The sequence below is a fragment of the Heteronotia binoei genome, chromosome 2 (assembly GCF_032191835.1).
Source record: "Heteronotia binoei isolate CCM8104 ecotype False Entrance Well chromosome 2, APGP_CSIRO_Hbin_v1, whole genome shotgun sequence".
In the NCBI taxonomy this organism is placed as follows: domain Eukaryota; kingdom Metazoa; phylum Chordata; class Lepidosauria; order Squamata; family Gekkonidae; genus Heteronotia; species Heteronotia binoei.
In genome coordinates, this window is record NC_083224.1 from 2715510 (window position 1) to 2731436 (window position 15927).

Genomic DNA, 15927 nt, shown 5'->3' on the forward strand with positions numbered 1-15927 from the left:
GCCGCCGGGCTGCCGCTTCTTGTGCCCCCCCCCCCAACCACAGCCCCTGATGTGAGAAGGGCGCAGGGGGCTGTCGGAAGGACGGGCGGGCGGGAGCGCGATGGGGGGCGCCTTTGGCCTCACTCTGGCCCTCTGCCACTCCTTGGGACTCTACCTCCAGCTCGCCGCCCCCTCGCGCCCCCCGCAGTGGGACAACCAGATCCCCGGCAACGGTGAGTGCGGAGCGGGGCGCGGGGAGGGCCGGGGGGGGGTCACCTTCGCGGCCCCCAATTCCACTCGGACCCCCTTTTCCTCCCCCCCACCCCGGGGCTGGGCTGTGGGAGGCCAAAGGGGAGCAAAAGGGTGGGTCCCTCCACGCCCCCCCCCTCCACAGTGGGAGGAATAGCATGGGTTATTGGGGGGGGGGGGGAATGGGTTGGACTTTGCAGTTGGGGGGCTTTCAAGGGGCAGCTCTTACTGCGTGGGGGGAAGAAGATGCACAGTCCCGGGGGCGCAGGGAAGATCCCGAGCCCACTGAGTCGCTGTCCGCAGCGGACCCGGGAGGCGCTGGTTAATCCGGATTGTACGATACGGAGTGCAGAAAGCGCCGGGAGACGTGACATCGGGCGCCCCCTGCTGGGCGGGCGGAGAAGAAGGGGAGGCATTTAGGAAGGCAGAGTCCGCGGTGCTGAGCTTGGTCATAGGAGCATGTGAAGCTGCCTTCTACTGAATCAGACGGACCCCCCCCCCCCTCGGTCCATCCAAGTCAGTCTTGTCTACTCAGAATGGCAGCGGCTCTCCAGGGTCTCCAGCTGAGGTTTTTCACGCCTAATTGCCTGGACCGTTGTTTAGTTGGAGATGCCGGGGATCGAACCTGGGACCTTCTGCTTACCAAGCAGGTGCTCAACCACTGAGTCACGGTCTCTCCCCTAATAACAGAACATATGAAGCTGCCTTCTACTGAATCAGACCGTCTTGGGTCCATCAAAGTCAGTCTTGTCTCCTCAGACTGGCAGCGGCTCCCCAGGGTCTCCAGCTGAGGTTTTAAACGTCTACTTGCCTGGACCCTTTTTAGTTGGAGATGCCGGGGATTGAATCTGGGTCCTTCTGCTTACCAAGCGGATGCTCTACCACTGAGCCGCAGCCCATTCATGGCTCTCCAGGGTCTCAAGCTGAGGTTTTTCACGCCACCTTGCCTGGACCCTTTTTAGTTGGAGATGTCGGGGATTGAACCTGGGACCTTCTGCTTACCAAGCAGATGCTCTACCACTGAGCCACCATCCCTCCCCTAAAGGTTTTGGGAAATCCATTGTTCAAATGAACATGTGAAGCTGCCTTCTACTGAATCAGACCCTGGGTCCATCAAAGTCAGTCTTGTCTCCTCAGACTGGCAGCAATTCTCCAGGGTCTCCAGCTGAGGTTTTGCACGCCTATTTGCCTAGACCCTTTTTCGTTGGAGATGCCGGCGATTGAACCTGGGACCTTCTGCTCTACCGCTGAGCCACCATCCCTGTCTCCCATTGGTCACAGGATGTGCCTGCCGACTGGACCTCTCCTCCTAAGCCTGGCTCTTACACCCCGTCAGCTTCACCTGCTGAACATTGGCCTGCAGGGAACGCCAGGAGGGGCCTGCATTTTGCCACCGCTTGCCTCTCCCCCCACTCTTCCCCCCCTCTCTGACTTTAAGGCATAGGGAAATCCACCACCGCTCCTTCAGAAATCACAAAGTCTGCGTGTGGGTGACGGAGCAGCTAGAAGAAAGGAGGGCAGAAAACAGGCCGGGTGTTCCCGGCTGAACAACTGACAAAGGTGCCCAGACTGGAACCTGAGGACTTGTGGAGGGAGGGGGGTGTCTTTCCCAGATATCCCCATCCGAGTGTTTGAAAGGAGGGTGCAGAATGCATGCCGAATGAAGCCAGAGGAAACATGAGCGGAGGGACAGTGGCTCAGTGGTGGAGCATCTGCTCGGGAAGCAGAAGGTCCCAGGTTCAATCCCCGGCATCTCCAACTAAAAAGGGTCCAGGCAAATAGGTGTGGAAAACCTCAGCTTGAGACCCTGGAGAGCCGCTGCCAGTCTGAGTAGACAAGACTGACTTTGATGGACCCAGGGTCTGATTCAGTAGAAGGCAGCTTCATATGTTCATGTTCATGAAGCCAGGAGAGAGAGGCTTTTGAGGGGAGGGGGTAAAAGCCCCCCTCCCCGATATTCCTGCTAAAGAGCAAGGATTTTGGCCTCTGGGGCTGGGGTACACACCTGCCCCAATTGCACAGGTGGGGCTCTGACGACAAGAAAGCTTCCTGCCCCACTCCCCCAGCATCTGCCAGCCCCTCTTGCAAGGATTTGTGTGCAGTCCCTACATCCTACAGACAGTCAACAGACAGGCAGCTTTCTTGGACAGTCAGGCTAAAACCAGCCAGTTGTCTCGCCGTGAGAAAGGGCCCCGTCCCTGCTGAGCCTTCCAAGGGCACGCTCCGGAGCTTTGGGGAGCTGTTGCGCAAAGGGCTCTCGGGGATCGTGTCAGGCAACGCCTAGCAACCCTTCAGTGTCCGACACTGAATCAGTCCCTTGGTCCAGCAAAGTCAGTGTTGTCTTCTCAGCCGTAGGGATTGAGGAGAACCTCCACATTCAGAGGCAGTCAACCTCTAAATCCTAGAGTCAGGAGGCAACATCTAGGGAAGGCTTCGGGCTCTCTCCCATGCAGGAGTTCTCAACCCTGGTCAATGGACACCAGACCTCAGGGACACACCTGCCTCAGACCCTCTTGGGTCCTCAAAGTCAGTCTTGTCTACTCGGACTGGCAGCTGCTCTCCAGGGTCTCAAGCTGAGGTCGTTTCCATCCCCTCCAGCCTGCTTGGTGAGAGCCAGTTTGGTGTAGTGGTGAAATGCGTGAACTCTTATCTGGGAGAACCGGGTTTGATTCCCCCCTCCTCCACTTGCACCTGCTGGAATGGCCTTGGGTCAGCCAGAGCTCTCTTATCTGGGAGAACCGGGTTTGATTCCCCCCTCCTCCACTTGCACCTGCTGGAATGGCCTTGGGTCAGCCAGAGCTCTCTTATCTGGGAGAAGTGGGTTTGATTCCCCCCTCCTCCACTTGCACCTGCTGGAATGGACTTGGGTCAGCCAGAGCTCTCTTATCTGGGGGAACCGGGCTTGATTCCCCACTCCTCCACTTGCAGCTGCTGGAAATGGCCTTGGGTCAGCCCTAGCTGTGGCAGAGGTTGTCCTTGAAAGGATGGCCTCTGCCAGAGCTCTCTCAGCCCCACCCTGAAAATCAGCGTCTCTCCAGGGTCTCAAGCTGAGGTTTTTCACGCTACCTTCCCTGGACACTTTTTACTTGGAGATGCCAGGGATTGAACCTGGAATCTTCTGCTTACCAAGCAGATGCTCTACCACTGAGCCACCACCCCTCCCCTAATATGAACATCTGAAGCAGCCTTCTACTGAATCAGACCCTCAGTCCATCAAAGTCAGTATTGTCAGGCCTTGGATTCAGTGGGAGCTCACAGGAGCACAGCTCCTGAACCTTTCTGAGAGTTCCACCTCTTCCTTCCCACCTTGTCCATTGAATAGTAGGTGCAGCTGCATAACAATCCTGAATGAGCTCCACCACCTATTTTTCTTCAAAAGAACCCCTGAGTATTGTCTACACAGACTGGCCGCGCCTCTCCAGGGTCTCCAGTGGAGGTTTTCCGCGCCTATTTGCCTGGACCCTTTTGAGTTGGAGATCCCAGGGATTGAACCTGGGAGGGACCTTCTGCTTACCAAGCAAATGCTCCGCCGCTGAGCCACCGTCCGTCCCCAGCTGGGGCTGGGGCCTTTGGGTCCTGCCCTTGGAGACTGGCCAGACGCCCAGCTCTTTCCGGAGATTAGCCGGGACATTCTGTGCAGCTGCATGGAGAGGTTGTGTGCTTTATATAGAGTAACATCCCCCAGAGATGGGCCGTTAAGGAGGTGGAGTGGGGCATGAGAGATCCCTCCTCAGGCTGAAGGCCAAGGCTGGTGGAACGGCTCAGCAGTGGGTGCTCCGCAGAGATGGAAGGGGCTCTGCAGGAATCTGATGTGGTGCTGGAGGAAGAGCATCTGGGAACGATCAGAAGCCCCTCCGCCGCTTCGGGCTGCATGAAAAACCAGCTCCCGGCCAGGGAAAGAAACAGGGCTTGGCTCAGCAACTGGTGGGACGGAGGTTCTAGCAGCACCGTCCGGCATTCAGAGCTGGCCCAGAAGCTGCAATCGCCGGCCCTCGTTGGGTTGCTTCCATCTGGCTGCCTAAAGACTGGGGGGGGGGGGGTCAGAGACAGGCTCTGCAGCGGTGTCAAGAGAGCAAACGCGCAATGGCATCCCTTTTCAGCCAGAGAAGAAGCAGGGGAGAGGAAGGGTCGCGGCTCAGCGACACAGCCTCTGCTTGACCTGCAAAAAGTCCCCATGACAATCTCCGGCAGCATATCCCATTGGAAGGGCCAGGCAAAAGATGCTGGGAAAGACCCTTTCTCTGCCTCGGGTTCTGGAGCAGGCACTACTGCTTTCCATGGGCCCAGGGGGGTCTTGTTTCAGTCGAAGGCAGCTTTCTCTGCTGGAGGAGTCGGCTGCTAGACAGGCCGACTCGTCCCTCGCAGGAGGGGCTAGAATGAGACCCATCTGGGAGGGGGTTGGGTGTCTGCAGAGGCAGGCGGGGGGGGGGGAAATATGGCCAAGGCAGGCGTTCCACCCCACGGGCCTCCGGCAGCCGCTCCCTTCGTCCCCGGCGAGCCCTTTACGAACGAGGCTGAGAGGCGAAGCGGGGAAGTAAGTGGGTCGGGTCTAATAAGCCGTTTTGAGTTCAGCCGTTGAATACCAATTTGGCAAAAAGTGGCAGGTGCTGGAAACCGGTTGGCCGCGGCCGGGGAGCAGATTGGAGATGGATCGTTTCATTATGTGGCTGGCGCTGATCTCGCCCAGCCAAACACGGGAGTGCAGCCGAGGCCGCCAAGAAAACACCCCTCTCTCGGAGGCCGGAGGCAAAGCGAAGGCACCAGAGGCCGGCGGGAGGCGGGAGATGCTTTGGAGTCAGCCAGGGGTGCCTCCTAAAAACTGGGCGCAGGCGAACGGCTTTCTGCAGCCCTCTCTCCGCTCCAACCCCTGGGCCAGCCTCGCTCTCCATTCTGAGGTCTATCTGGGCGGCTGCCTTCCCTGTGGAAGAAACAGGCTGGTTGTGAGACATGAGAGGGCCACGCCTATAGAATCCTAGAGTTGGACGGCAGCTCCAGGGACGTCTAGTTTGGCCTCCCTGCACAATGCAGGGAACTCGCAAATGCCTCCCCCCCCCAAACACACAGCTCAGTGAGCCCTGATTCAGGCCCAGGAGATGGTAATAAGACCCTGGCCTAATTGGTCAGAGAACAATCACTTCCTGACCCCAAAAAGAACCTGTTTGGTGTAGTGGTGAAGTGTGCGGACTCTTATCCGGGTTTGATTCCCCACTCCTCCACTTGCAGCTGCTGGCATGGCCTTGGGTCAGCAAGAGCTCTCTTCTCTGGGAGAACCGGGTTTGATTCCCCACTCCTCCACTTGCAGCTGCTGGAATGGCCTTGGGTCAGCCAGAGCTCTCTTATCCGGGAGAACCGGGTTTGATTCCCCACTCCTCCACTTGCAGCTGTTGGAATGGCCTTGGGTCAGTCAGAGCTCTCTTAGCTGGGAGAACCAGGTTTGATTCCCCACTCCTCCACTTGCACCTGCTGGAATGGCCTTGGGTCAGCCAGAGCTCTCTTATCCGGGAGAACCGGGTTTGATTCCCCACTCCTCCACTTGCAGCTGTTGGAATGGCCTTGGGTCAGTCAGAGCTCTCTTAGCTGGGAGAACCGGGTTTGATTCCCCACTCCTCCACTTGCACCTGCTGGAATGGCCTTGGGTTAGCCAGAGCTCTCTTATCTGGAGAACCGGCTTTGATTCCTCACGCCTCCATTTGCACCTGCTGGAATGGCCTTGGCTCAGCCAGAGCTCTCTTATCTGGGAGAACCGGGTTTGATTCCCCACTCCTCCACTTGCACCTACTGGAATGGCCTTGGGTCAGCCAGAGCTCTCTTATCTGGGAGAACCGGGTTTGATTCCGCACTCCTCCACTTGCACCTGCTGGAATGGCCTTGGGTCAGCCAGAGCTCTCTTATCTGGGAGAACCGGGTTGGATTCCCCACTCCTCCACTTGCAGCTGCTGGAATAGCCTTGGGTCAGCCAGAGCTCTCTTATCTGGGAGAACCGGGTTGGATTCCCCACTCCTCCACTTGCAGCTGTTGGAATAGCCTTGGGTCAGCCAGAGCTCTCTTATCTGGGAGAACTGGGTTTGATTCCCCCCTCCTCCACTTGCACCTGCTGGAATGGCCTTGGGTCAGCCAGAGCTCTCTTATCTGAGAGAACCAGGTTGGATTCCCCACTCCTCCATTTGCACCTGCTGGAATGGCCTTGGGTCAGCCGTAGCTCTGGCAGAGGTTGTCCTTGAAAGGGCAGCTGTTGTGAGAGCCCTCTCCAGCCCCACCCACCTCGCAGGGTGTCTGTTGTGGGGGAGGGAGGTAAAGGGATTGTGAGCCGCTCTGAGACTCTGAGTGGAGGGCGGGATATAAATCCGATATCATCTTCTTCCTCCTCCTCCTCCTCTTCTTCTTCCTCTTCTTTGCGATGATTAACATTTCCCTGGGTGTGTAAGAAAGGGCCACGAGAACTAAGCATGAAGCACCTTCAGTGGGGAAAAGAGGAAGCAGGATGGAAGGGCAAGTCCCAAGAATCATAGAACCACGAAGCTGGCAGGGGCCAAAGAGACCATCTAGCCCAACCCCCTGGCCCATGCAGGATCAGCCTATAGCATCTCCAACGAATAATCCTCCAGCCACGTTTCGAAGACTGCCAACGAAAGGGAGTTCCCTTCCTAGGCAGCTGCCTCCACCTCCGAACTACTCCGACTGTAAAACAGAAAAGTTTCCTAATATCCAGCCGGTTAATTTCTGCTTGTAATTGGAGCCTGTTGCTTCGGGTCCTACCCATCCAGGGGCTGGGGTGTTCTTTTTCAGACCATCCAGGGACCAGGCAGAGTGGAAGTGGAATCTACAGGCAGTGAAGGGCTAAACAGAGCAAGGGGGGAGGGAGTGGGGGCAGGTTTGGGGACAGCCAGAACTGAGCTCCAAGGGTGGAGGGCAGACAGAGAGCTGCTGAGCAGCCTCCCAACTACCCTTTCCAGCTTCCTTTGATGGGGCTGCTGTGGGAAGGGCTCATGTCAAGGGAAGCAGAGCAGCTGGGGGGCAGGGGGGGGATACATGCATGCCCAGGGCTTGATTTGTAGAAAAAGCCCAGCAGGGACTCATTTGCATGTTAAGCCACACCTCCTGATATCGCCGTTGTTTCACATAGGGCTTTTTGGGGAGAAGCCCTGCAGGGGCTCATTCGCATGTTAGGCCGCACCCCCTGATGCTAAGCCAGCCGGAACTGCGTTCCCGTGCGTTCCTGCTCAGAAGAAGGGTTGGGCCCTGTGCATGCCCCTGTGTGAATAGGGAGATGTTAACAGCTGAGACCACGGATGCACAGCCAAATATTCTCTGGCCTCAAGGAGAGGTGCCTTCGGCTGGGGACCCAGAAACCCAGCAAGGGCTCCAGCTGGGCTGACTCCTGGATTGTGGAAATAGGCCCTCGGCCTAGCCCAGGGGTGGCCAAACTGGGGCTCGGGAGCCACATGTGGTTCTTTCACACATTTTATGTGGCTCTTGAAGCCCCCACTGCCCTGTCGGCCAGCTCTCTTTAAATCACTGCTCCAAGCCATGTCAGCTGGTAGCTTGGAGAATGCATTTAATGTTAAGTTGCTTTCTTTCCACCACTCTCTCCCCCATCTATTTGCCTTCCTCTCTCCCTCCTCCCCTCCCTCCCTCCCTCTCTTTTCCTCTTTCCTTTTCCTTTTCCTTTTCCTTTTCCTTTTCCTTTCCTTTCCTTTCCTTTCCTTTCCTTTCCTTTCCTTTCCTTTCCTTTCCTTTCCTTTCCTTTCCTTCCCTTCCCTTCCCCTCCCTCCCTTCCTTCCTTCCTTCCTTCCTTCCTTCCTCCCTTCCTTCCTTCCTTCCTTCCTTCCTCCCTTCCTTCCTTCCTCCCTTCCTCCCTCCCTTCCTTCCTCCCTTCCTTCCTCCCTCCCTTCCTTCCTTCCTTCCTTCCTTCCTTCCTTCCTTCCTTCCTTCCTTCCTTCCTTCCTTCCTTCCTTCCTTCCTGTCTTGCAGCTCTCAGCCATCTGACATTTCTTCTATGTGGCTCTTATGTGAAGCAAGTTTCGCCACCCATGACCTAACCGGCGCTCTGTCTGGTCCACGATAGGTTTTTAAGAGAAAAGCGGGTGTGGATTTAATCGGGACATTTTTTTTATTATTGCCTTCCTCGAGTCTTCTTTTGCTAGAGAAAAGCAAGTCAACCTGCCCTTAAATACATGAATAGGATTGTCTCAGTGAGTCAGTTGCGGCTTTCTCGATCAAACATGGAAACTGGAAAGAAAGGCTGTGTGGCTTGTGTATCAGTTGCAGAGAATGTAGCTGACCTGTTTTGTGGGTTGTGTTCAGGATACACTTATGATGTGGGCAAGTCAAGGCCAACAGAGTAGGGGGCAAATCTGTGGTCCAGTTACTGCCACTCTAGTAAGAGTGCTTAGAATTACGTTCTCAGGTGCCATAGGTCCTGGTGTTTGCAGGGGTGGAATTCTAGCAGGAGCTCCTTTGCATATTAGGCCACACACCCCTGAGGTAGCCAATCCTCCAAAAGCTTGCAAGGCTCTTTTTTGTAAGCTCTTAGAGGATTGGCTACATCAGGGGTGTGTGGCCTAATATGCAAAGGAGCTCCTGCTAGAATTCCACCCCTGGGTGCTTGACCCTCAAAAATGTCCTGGGAAATTGAGAATCTGGCCCAGTGGAAACACTTTGGGAATGGTAATTCCAAAATGGGGGGGGGGGGGGTTATATTGATGCTAAGCCCTGCCCCATGGAAAAAGGTGTGAATGGCACAGGGTTGCCAACTGACCTAGAGAGGGGGATTAAAGTCATTCCTTTAATCGAGATTTGGTGTGTGGAAATGGACAGCTGAAATTTCCCATGGTGTAGAGGAAAAAAGCATCACACACGAGCTAATATCCTACTATAACTGTATTAAAAGGACAGGAAATTCTCTCTCTCTCTCTCTCCTGGCAGCTGGCTCAAAGAACAGCTCCCCCAGAGCCGCAGAGACCCGGGGATCAATTCTCCATTATGCCCTATGGGAATCGGTCTCCGTAGGGAATGAGACAGTTTCCTCCCCTCCCCCTCCCCTTTCTGATGCCCCTGAAGCGGGGGGAGGGCCTCCAAGCCAGGGGATCTCCTGCCCCCACCTGGGGATTGGCAACCCTAAGCAGAGCCGAGCTCCAGACTTGCCCCTGGATGCCAAGCAGCCGGCTGGGAGTCTGTGCAGTAGCACAGGAGCCTGTCTGTGAACCCTCCTCTACTTCCTCCAGCCTACCGGCCTCCCTCTCCCCCTTCCCTTCCAGCCAGCACCTTCAATTATTCATGTCTCCTCGGTTGCAGGGACAGCAGGGCCACGCAAGCCCTTCCTGCCAGCTGCAGAGCGGGCAGCACCAGCTGTAGGAACAAAGGGCCAAGGGCAGGGACTTCTGTGTGCTGGCACCCCCAGGCCCGACAGCCCTCGCTTGGCTGCGTTCTCCTTTGTCTCAGCCCCTCCTGATTACTCTGCCTGTTGTGTCCATATAAACACTCGGCCGGCGTTCAGTTGAGGGCTGCCAATCCCCAGGTGGGGGCAGGGGATCCCCTGGTTCGGAGGCCCTCCGCCCCGCTTCAAGGTCATCAGAAAGCAGTGGGGGGAGGGAAATGTCTGCTGGGCCCTCCATTACTCCCTATGGAGATCGATTCCCGTAGGATATAATGGAAAATGGATCTGCGGTTATCTGGGGCTCCGGGGAGCCTGTTTTTTGAGGCAGAGGCACCAAATGTTTAGCATAACATCCAGAGCCTCTCCTCAAAAAGCCCCCCAAGTTTCAAAACGATTGGACCAGGGGGTCCAATTCTATGAGCCCCAAAAGAAGGTGCCCCTATCCACTATTTCTAATAGGGAAAAGAAAGGTCCCCTGAGCAAGCACCAGTCATTTCCGACTCTGGGATGACGTTGCATCACAGCATTTTCATGGCAGACTTTTTATAGGGTGGTTTGCCATGGCCTTCCCCAGTCGTCTGCACCTTCTCCCCCCCAGCAAGCTGGGTACTCCTTTGACCGACCTCGGAAGGATGGAAGGCTGAGTCAACCTCGAGCCGGCTACCTGAAAACCCAGCTTCCGCCGGGGATCAAACTCAGGTCGTGTGCAGAGCTTAGGACTGCAGCTTTAACACTCTGCGCCACGGGGCTCTATTTTATTATTTCATAATTTCTAACAGAGAGAAGGTCTCTAAAAGGTGTGCAGTGGTCCCTTTCAATGTGATGGACAGAACTCCCTGTGGAGTTCAATGATGCTTGCCCCACCCTTGCTCCAGGCTCCACCCCCAATGCCTCCTGGCTCCACCCCCAAAGTCCCCAGATATTTCTTGAATTGGAGTTGGCAACCCTAGTTCAACTGGATTGCCTCAGAGTTCCAGCAGGGAATTCTCTGCCTGCCATGTTTTCCGGGCCCGGCATTCAGTCGAATTCCTTATGATGCTGCTGTTCCCTGTTGGAGTCTCTTTCCCTCTCTCCTCCCTGCCACCCTGGGAGGCTCTGGAAGGCTGGTGCACGGGAGGGGGGGGGAGGGGGGCACACTGGTGGGAACTGGAGGATACCCCCTCCCCAACACCCAGACAGTCATAACTCTTGGCACATAGGTTCTGACCTTACACCTACCTTCATCAATTCTGGACCATATGGCGAGGCACACAGTAAGATGCTGGATACACTGGATGCAATGCGCATGCCCTTGATTAGGACATAAGCCTGTAGAAGAAGAGGCCTCAAGAACATCTTTCTTTGTCACTTCATTCAGTTTTCTTGTGGTCCAGCATTGTCCTATTGCAGAGCGAGTTTGATGTAGTGGTTAAATGTGCGGACTCTTATCTGGGAGAACCGAGTTTGATTACCCACTCCTCCGCTTGCACCTGCTGGAAAGGCCTTCGGTCAGCCAGAGCTCTCTTATCTGGGAGAACCGGGTTTGATTCCCCCCTCTCCACTTGCACCTGCTGGAATGGCCTTGGGTCAGCCATAGCTCTCTTATCTGGGAGAACCGGGTTTGATTCCCCACTCCTCCACTTGCAGCTGCTGGATTGGCCTTGGGTCAGCCAGAGCTCTCTTATCTGGGAGAACCGGGTTTGATTCCCCACTCCTCCACTTGCACCTGCTGGAATGGCCTTGGGTCAGCCAGAGCTCTCTTATCTGGAGAGCCGGGTTTGATGCCCCACTCCTCCACTTGCAGCTGCTGGAATGGCCTTGGGTCAGCCAGAGCTCTCTTATCTGGGAGAACCTGGTTTGATTCCCCACTCCTCCACTTGCAGCTGCTGGAATGGCCTTGGGTCAGCCAGAGTTCTCTTATCTGGGAGAACCGGGTTTGATTCCCCACTCCTCCACTTGCACCTGCTGGAATGGCCTTGGGTCAGCCAGAACTCTCTTATCTGGGAGAACCGGGTTTGATTCCCCACTCCTCCACTTGCACCTGCTGGAATAGCCTTCGGTCAGCCAGAGCTCTCTTATCTGGGAGAACCGGGTTTGATTCCCCACTCCTCCACCTGCACCTGCTGGAATGGCCTTGGGTCAGCCAGAGCTCTCTTATCTGGGAGAACCGGGTTTGATTCCCTCTCCTCCACTTGCACCTGCTGTAATAGCCTTCGGTCAGCCAGAGCTCTCTTATCTGGGAGAACCGGGTTTGATTCCCCACTCCTCCACCTGCACCTGCTGGAATGGCCTTGGGTCAGCCAGAGCTCTCTTATCTGGGAGAACCGGGTTTGATTCCCCACTCCTCCACTTGCACCTGCTGGAATAGCCTTCGGTCAGCCAGAGCTCTCTTATCTGGGAGAACCGGGTTTGATTCCCCACTCCTCCACTTGCAGCTGCTGGAATAGTCTTGGGTCAGCCGTAGCTCTCTTATCTGGGAGAACCGGGTTTGATTCCCCACTCCTCCACTTGCAGCTGCTGGAATGGCCTTGGTTCAGCCCTAGCTCTCTTATCTGGGAGAACCGGGTTTGATTCCCCCCTCCTCCACTTGCACCTGCTGGAATGGCCTTGGGTCAGCCAGAGCTCTCTCATCTGGGAGAACCGGGTTTGATTCCCCCCTTTTCCACTTGCACCTGCTGGAATGGCCTTGGGTCAGCCAGAGCTCTCTTATCTCGGAGAACAGGGTTTGATTCCCCACTCCTCCACTTGCAACTGCTGGAATGGCCTTGGGTCAGCCAGAGCTCTCTTATCTGGAAGAACTGGGTTTGATTCCCCACTCCTCCACTTGAACCTGCTGGAATGGCCTTGGGTCAGCCAGAGCTCTCTTATCTGGGAGAACCAGGTTTGATTCCCCACTCCTCCACTTGCAGCTGCTGGAATGGCCTTGGGTCAGCCAGAGCTCTCTTATCTGGGAGGACTGGGTTTGATTCCCCACTCCTCCACTTGAACCTGCTGGAATGGCCTTGGGTCAGCCATAGCTCTGGCAGAGGCTGTCCTTGAAAGGGCAGCTGTTGTGAGAGCCCTCTCCAGCCCCACCCACCTCACAGGGTGTCTGTTGTGTGGGGAGGAAGGTGAAGGAGATTGTGAGCCGCTCTGAGACTCTTCGGAGTGGAGGGCGGGATATAAATCCAATATCTTCATCTACCTCACAGGGTGTCTGTTGTGGGGGAGGAAGGGAAAGGAGATCGTGAGCCGCTCTGAGACTCTTCGGAGTGGAAGGCGGGATATAAATCCAATATCTTCTTCTTTTTCTTTTATTGTATTCTGAGCCGGTATGTGTACTTAACCTTTCTGACCTCTGAAGAAGACCAGTCTAGGTCGAAACGCGTCAGGTCAAGTTGAGCGGGTTCCCGTCGTGGTTTTAGGATTGCGCATAGGACCGGTGTTCCCTCTAGGCTGAGTGAGCGTGAGCTAGCTCACAGATTTTTAGCCTCCGGCTCACGCCTTTTTGTCTTAGCTCAGGAAGGATGACCCCAGCGCACACTAATTGCAGCAGCAGCTCACGACTCTAATGCCAGGAGCTCACAACTTTAATATCAGTAGCTCACAAAGTACAATTTTTGCTCACGAGACTCTGCAGCTTAGAGGGAACATTGCATAGGATCGACTGCAGGGGTGGCCAACGGTAGCTCTCCAGATGTTTTTTTGGCCTACAACTCCCATCAGCCCCAACCATTGGCCATGCTGGCTGGGGCTGATGGGAGTTGTAGGCAAAAAAACATCTGGAGAGCTACCGTTGGCCACCCCTGGGATGGAGGCTTGTGATGGGCCCTTAAGTGGTTTTAGCTTTCTACCACACATGTATGCTGCTTTGTGGTTTGTTTTACAGTTTGTTATTATTATATATTTGAATTAGACTATATAAATATTATTAGCAAACTGATGGGAAATAGGGAGGGGTAAATTAATTGCTATTTGGAATAATTTTTATCAAATACATATAAGGAATTGGAGGGGTTTTTTGGGTTAATTGGAATTAGGGTTTAGTTAGACGGAGTGAGGAGGGTGTGTAATTAGACGCCAGCCTGATAGTAGTTTCATTGCAGCTGCTGCCAGCGAGGAATGGCTGGCTCAGGGATTCCGGTGCTCCTGGGGAGGGGGAGGTATGGCGGTGGGAGCAGATATTATAAGGGAGGCGGACAGAGACAAGTCGGTGCTCGGCCCCCCTCCAGTCTGCGGCCCATCCCAAGGGTGACAGGTAGCAGGACCAGGAGCAACCCGCCTCCGTCATTGGTGTTATGCAACGCCAGGTCCATCAATAATAAGACCTCAACTCTCCGAGAGTTCATGCTTGAGCAGAATATGGACCTGGCTTGCGTGACCGAGACCTGGATCCGGGAGGGTGATACAGTGGCCCTCTCGCAAACAGCTCCCCCAGGTTACTCGGTCTTCCACCAATCGCGGACGAGCGGGCGGGGGGGAGGAGTGGCATTATTTGCACGGGAGGCTTACTCCTTTAGGGCGCTCCCGGCCCCAAAGATTGAGGGCATTGAATGTGCCGGGCTGGCGTGGGGGGATGAAGAGGGGTTGGCGATTTGGCTGGTGTACCGTACGCCTAACGCACCGGCCAATGCCTTACCGTCCCTGCTTGAGGCGGCGACAGGCTGGGCGCTGGAGCACCCAAGGCTGATAATCCTGGGTGACTTCAACGTCCATGCCGATGACCCGTCCTCCAGTCAGGCGACGGACCTAGTGTCTTCCATGGCGACACTGGGACTCTCTCAATTCGTTGTGACCCCCACCCACCAGGCCGGGCACATGTTAGACCTGATCTTTGCGGCCGGGATTGTAGTGAGCGATATAACCACAGAGGTTGTGCCATGGTCGGATCACTTCGCCCTCAAGGCCCGTGTGAATATGCCCCCCCGAACCTGTTTAGGCGAGGAGCCGATTATGGCTCGCCCGCGGAGTCAAATGGACCCGGAACGGTTCCAGATGGCTCTGCGGGACTCCTGGCCCTCTGGCGGCTCCCTTGATGGCCTGATTGAGACCTGGAATAGCCGGCTCTCTAGGGCCATCGAGGAGATCGCACCTCGGCGCCCTCTGCGACCTCGGATTAAGCTGGCTCCGTGGTATACCCCGGAATTACGCCAGCTGAAACAAGGCCTTAGACGGCTAGAGAGGCAATGGCGACGCACTCGTGACGAGGCGACTAGAACATCTTATAGGAAGTTTATGAAGTCCTATGAGATGGCAATCAAGGCCGCAAAGAAAACATACTTTGCGGCTAGGATTGCATCCGCAAATTCGCGCCCAGCCCAATTATTTAGAATAATTCGGAATCTGACTACATTGCCTCAGGGCAATTCTAAAGCTAAGGAATTGGAAATCGGCTGCGAGGCCTTCGCGAAATTCTTTGCGGATAAGGTCCAATCGCTCCGCCAGGACTGCCCCGCCAACTTGGAGGCAGTAAGTGGACTCGAAGCCCAATGCGTGTCTTCTGATTCAACTCTGGATTGCTTCGACCCGCTCAGCTTGGAGGAAGTCGACAGAATTCTTGCCACTGCACGTTCCACGACTTGCGATCTGGACCCCTGCCCCTCCTGGCTAATTAAGGCCTGCCAGGAGGAATTAAGATATCCTATACGGGATATTATAAATCGATCCCTTTCAGAAGGTGTTTTTCCAACACCTCTGAAAGAGGCACTGGTCCGCCCTCTCCTGAAAAAACCGTCATCAGATCCGGCCGAATTGGCACATTACCGGCCGGTCTCAAACTTGCCCTTTTTAGGCAAAATAATCGAGAGGGCCGTGGCGGTGCAGTTACAGGAATTCCTGGAGGACGCTTCCGTCCTAGACCCATGCCAGTCCGGCTTTCGCCCGGGCCATGGGACAGAAACAGTCCTGGTCGCCCTCATGGATGACCTCCGACGGCAACTGGATCGAGGCGGCTCGGCAGTATTGCTGTTGTTAGACCTATCGGCGGCGTTCGATATGGTTGATCATCGGCTGCTGACCCGCCGCCTCGCCGACGCAGGAATTCGGGGGCTAGCCTTACAGTGGCTCTCCTCCTTTCTTGAGGGTCGGGGACAAAGGGTGGCGATCGGGGGGGAACTGTCTCAGAGGTATCCACTCCATTGCGGAGTGCCTCAGGGGGCAGTCCTCTCCCCGATGCTGTTTAACATCTTTATGCGCCCCCTTGCCCAGATTGCACGGAGGTATGGGCTGGGTTGCCATCAATATGCAGATGACACCCAGCTCTATCTATTGATGGACGGCCGGGCTGGTGATGTCCCAGCAAATTTGGACCGGGCACTACAAGCCGTGGCTGACTGGCTCAGGCTGAGCGGGCTGAAGTTGAATCC

General features: G+C 55.6%; 1 protein-coding gene across 1 annotated transcript in view; it reads left to right on the top strand.

Moving 5' to 3' along the window:
- The first annotated feature begins 73 nt into the window (after window positions 1–73).
- Window positions 74–15927, top strand: part of VSTM2L (V-set and transmembrane domain containing 2 like) — a 216861-nt gene continuing 201007 nt past the window's right edge. Inside the window, exon 1 of the mRNA XM_060233171.1 lies at window positions 74–212. Coding sequence (XP_060089154.1) covers window positions 101–212 — 112 coding nt within the window. The 5' untranslated portion in view covers window positions 74–100. The remainder of the gene's footprint in view (window positions 213–15927) is intronic.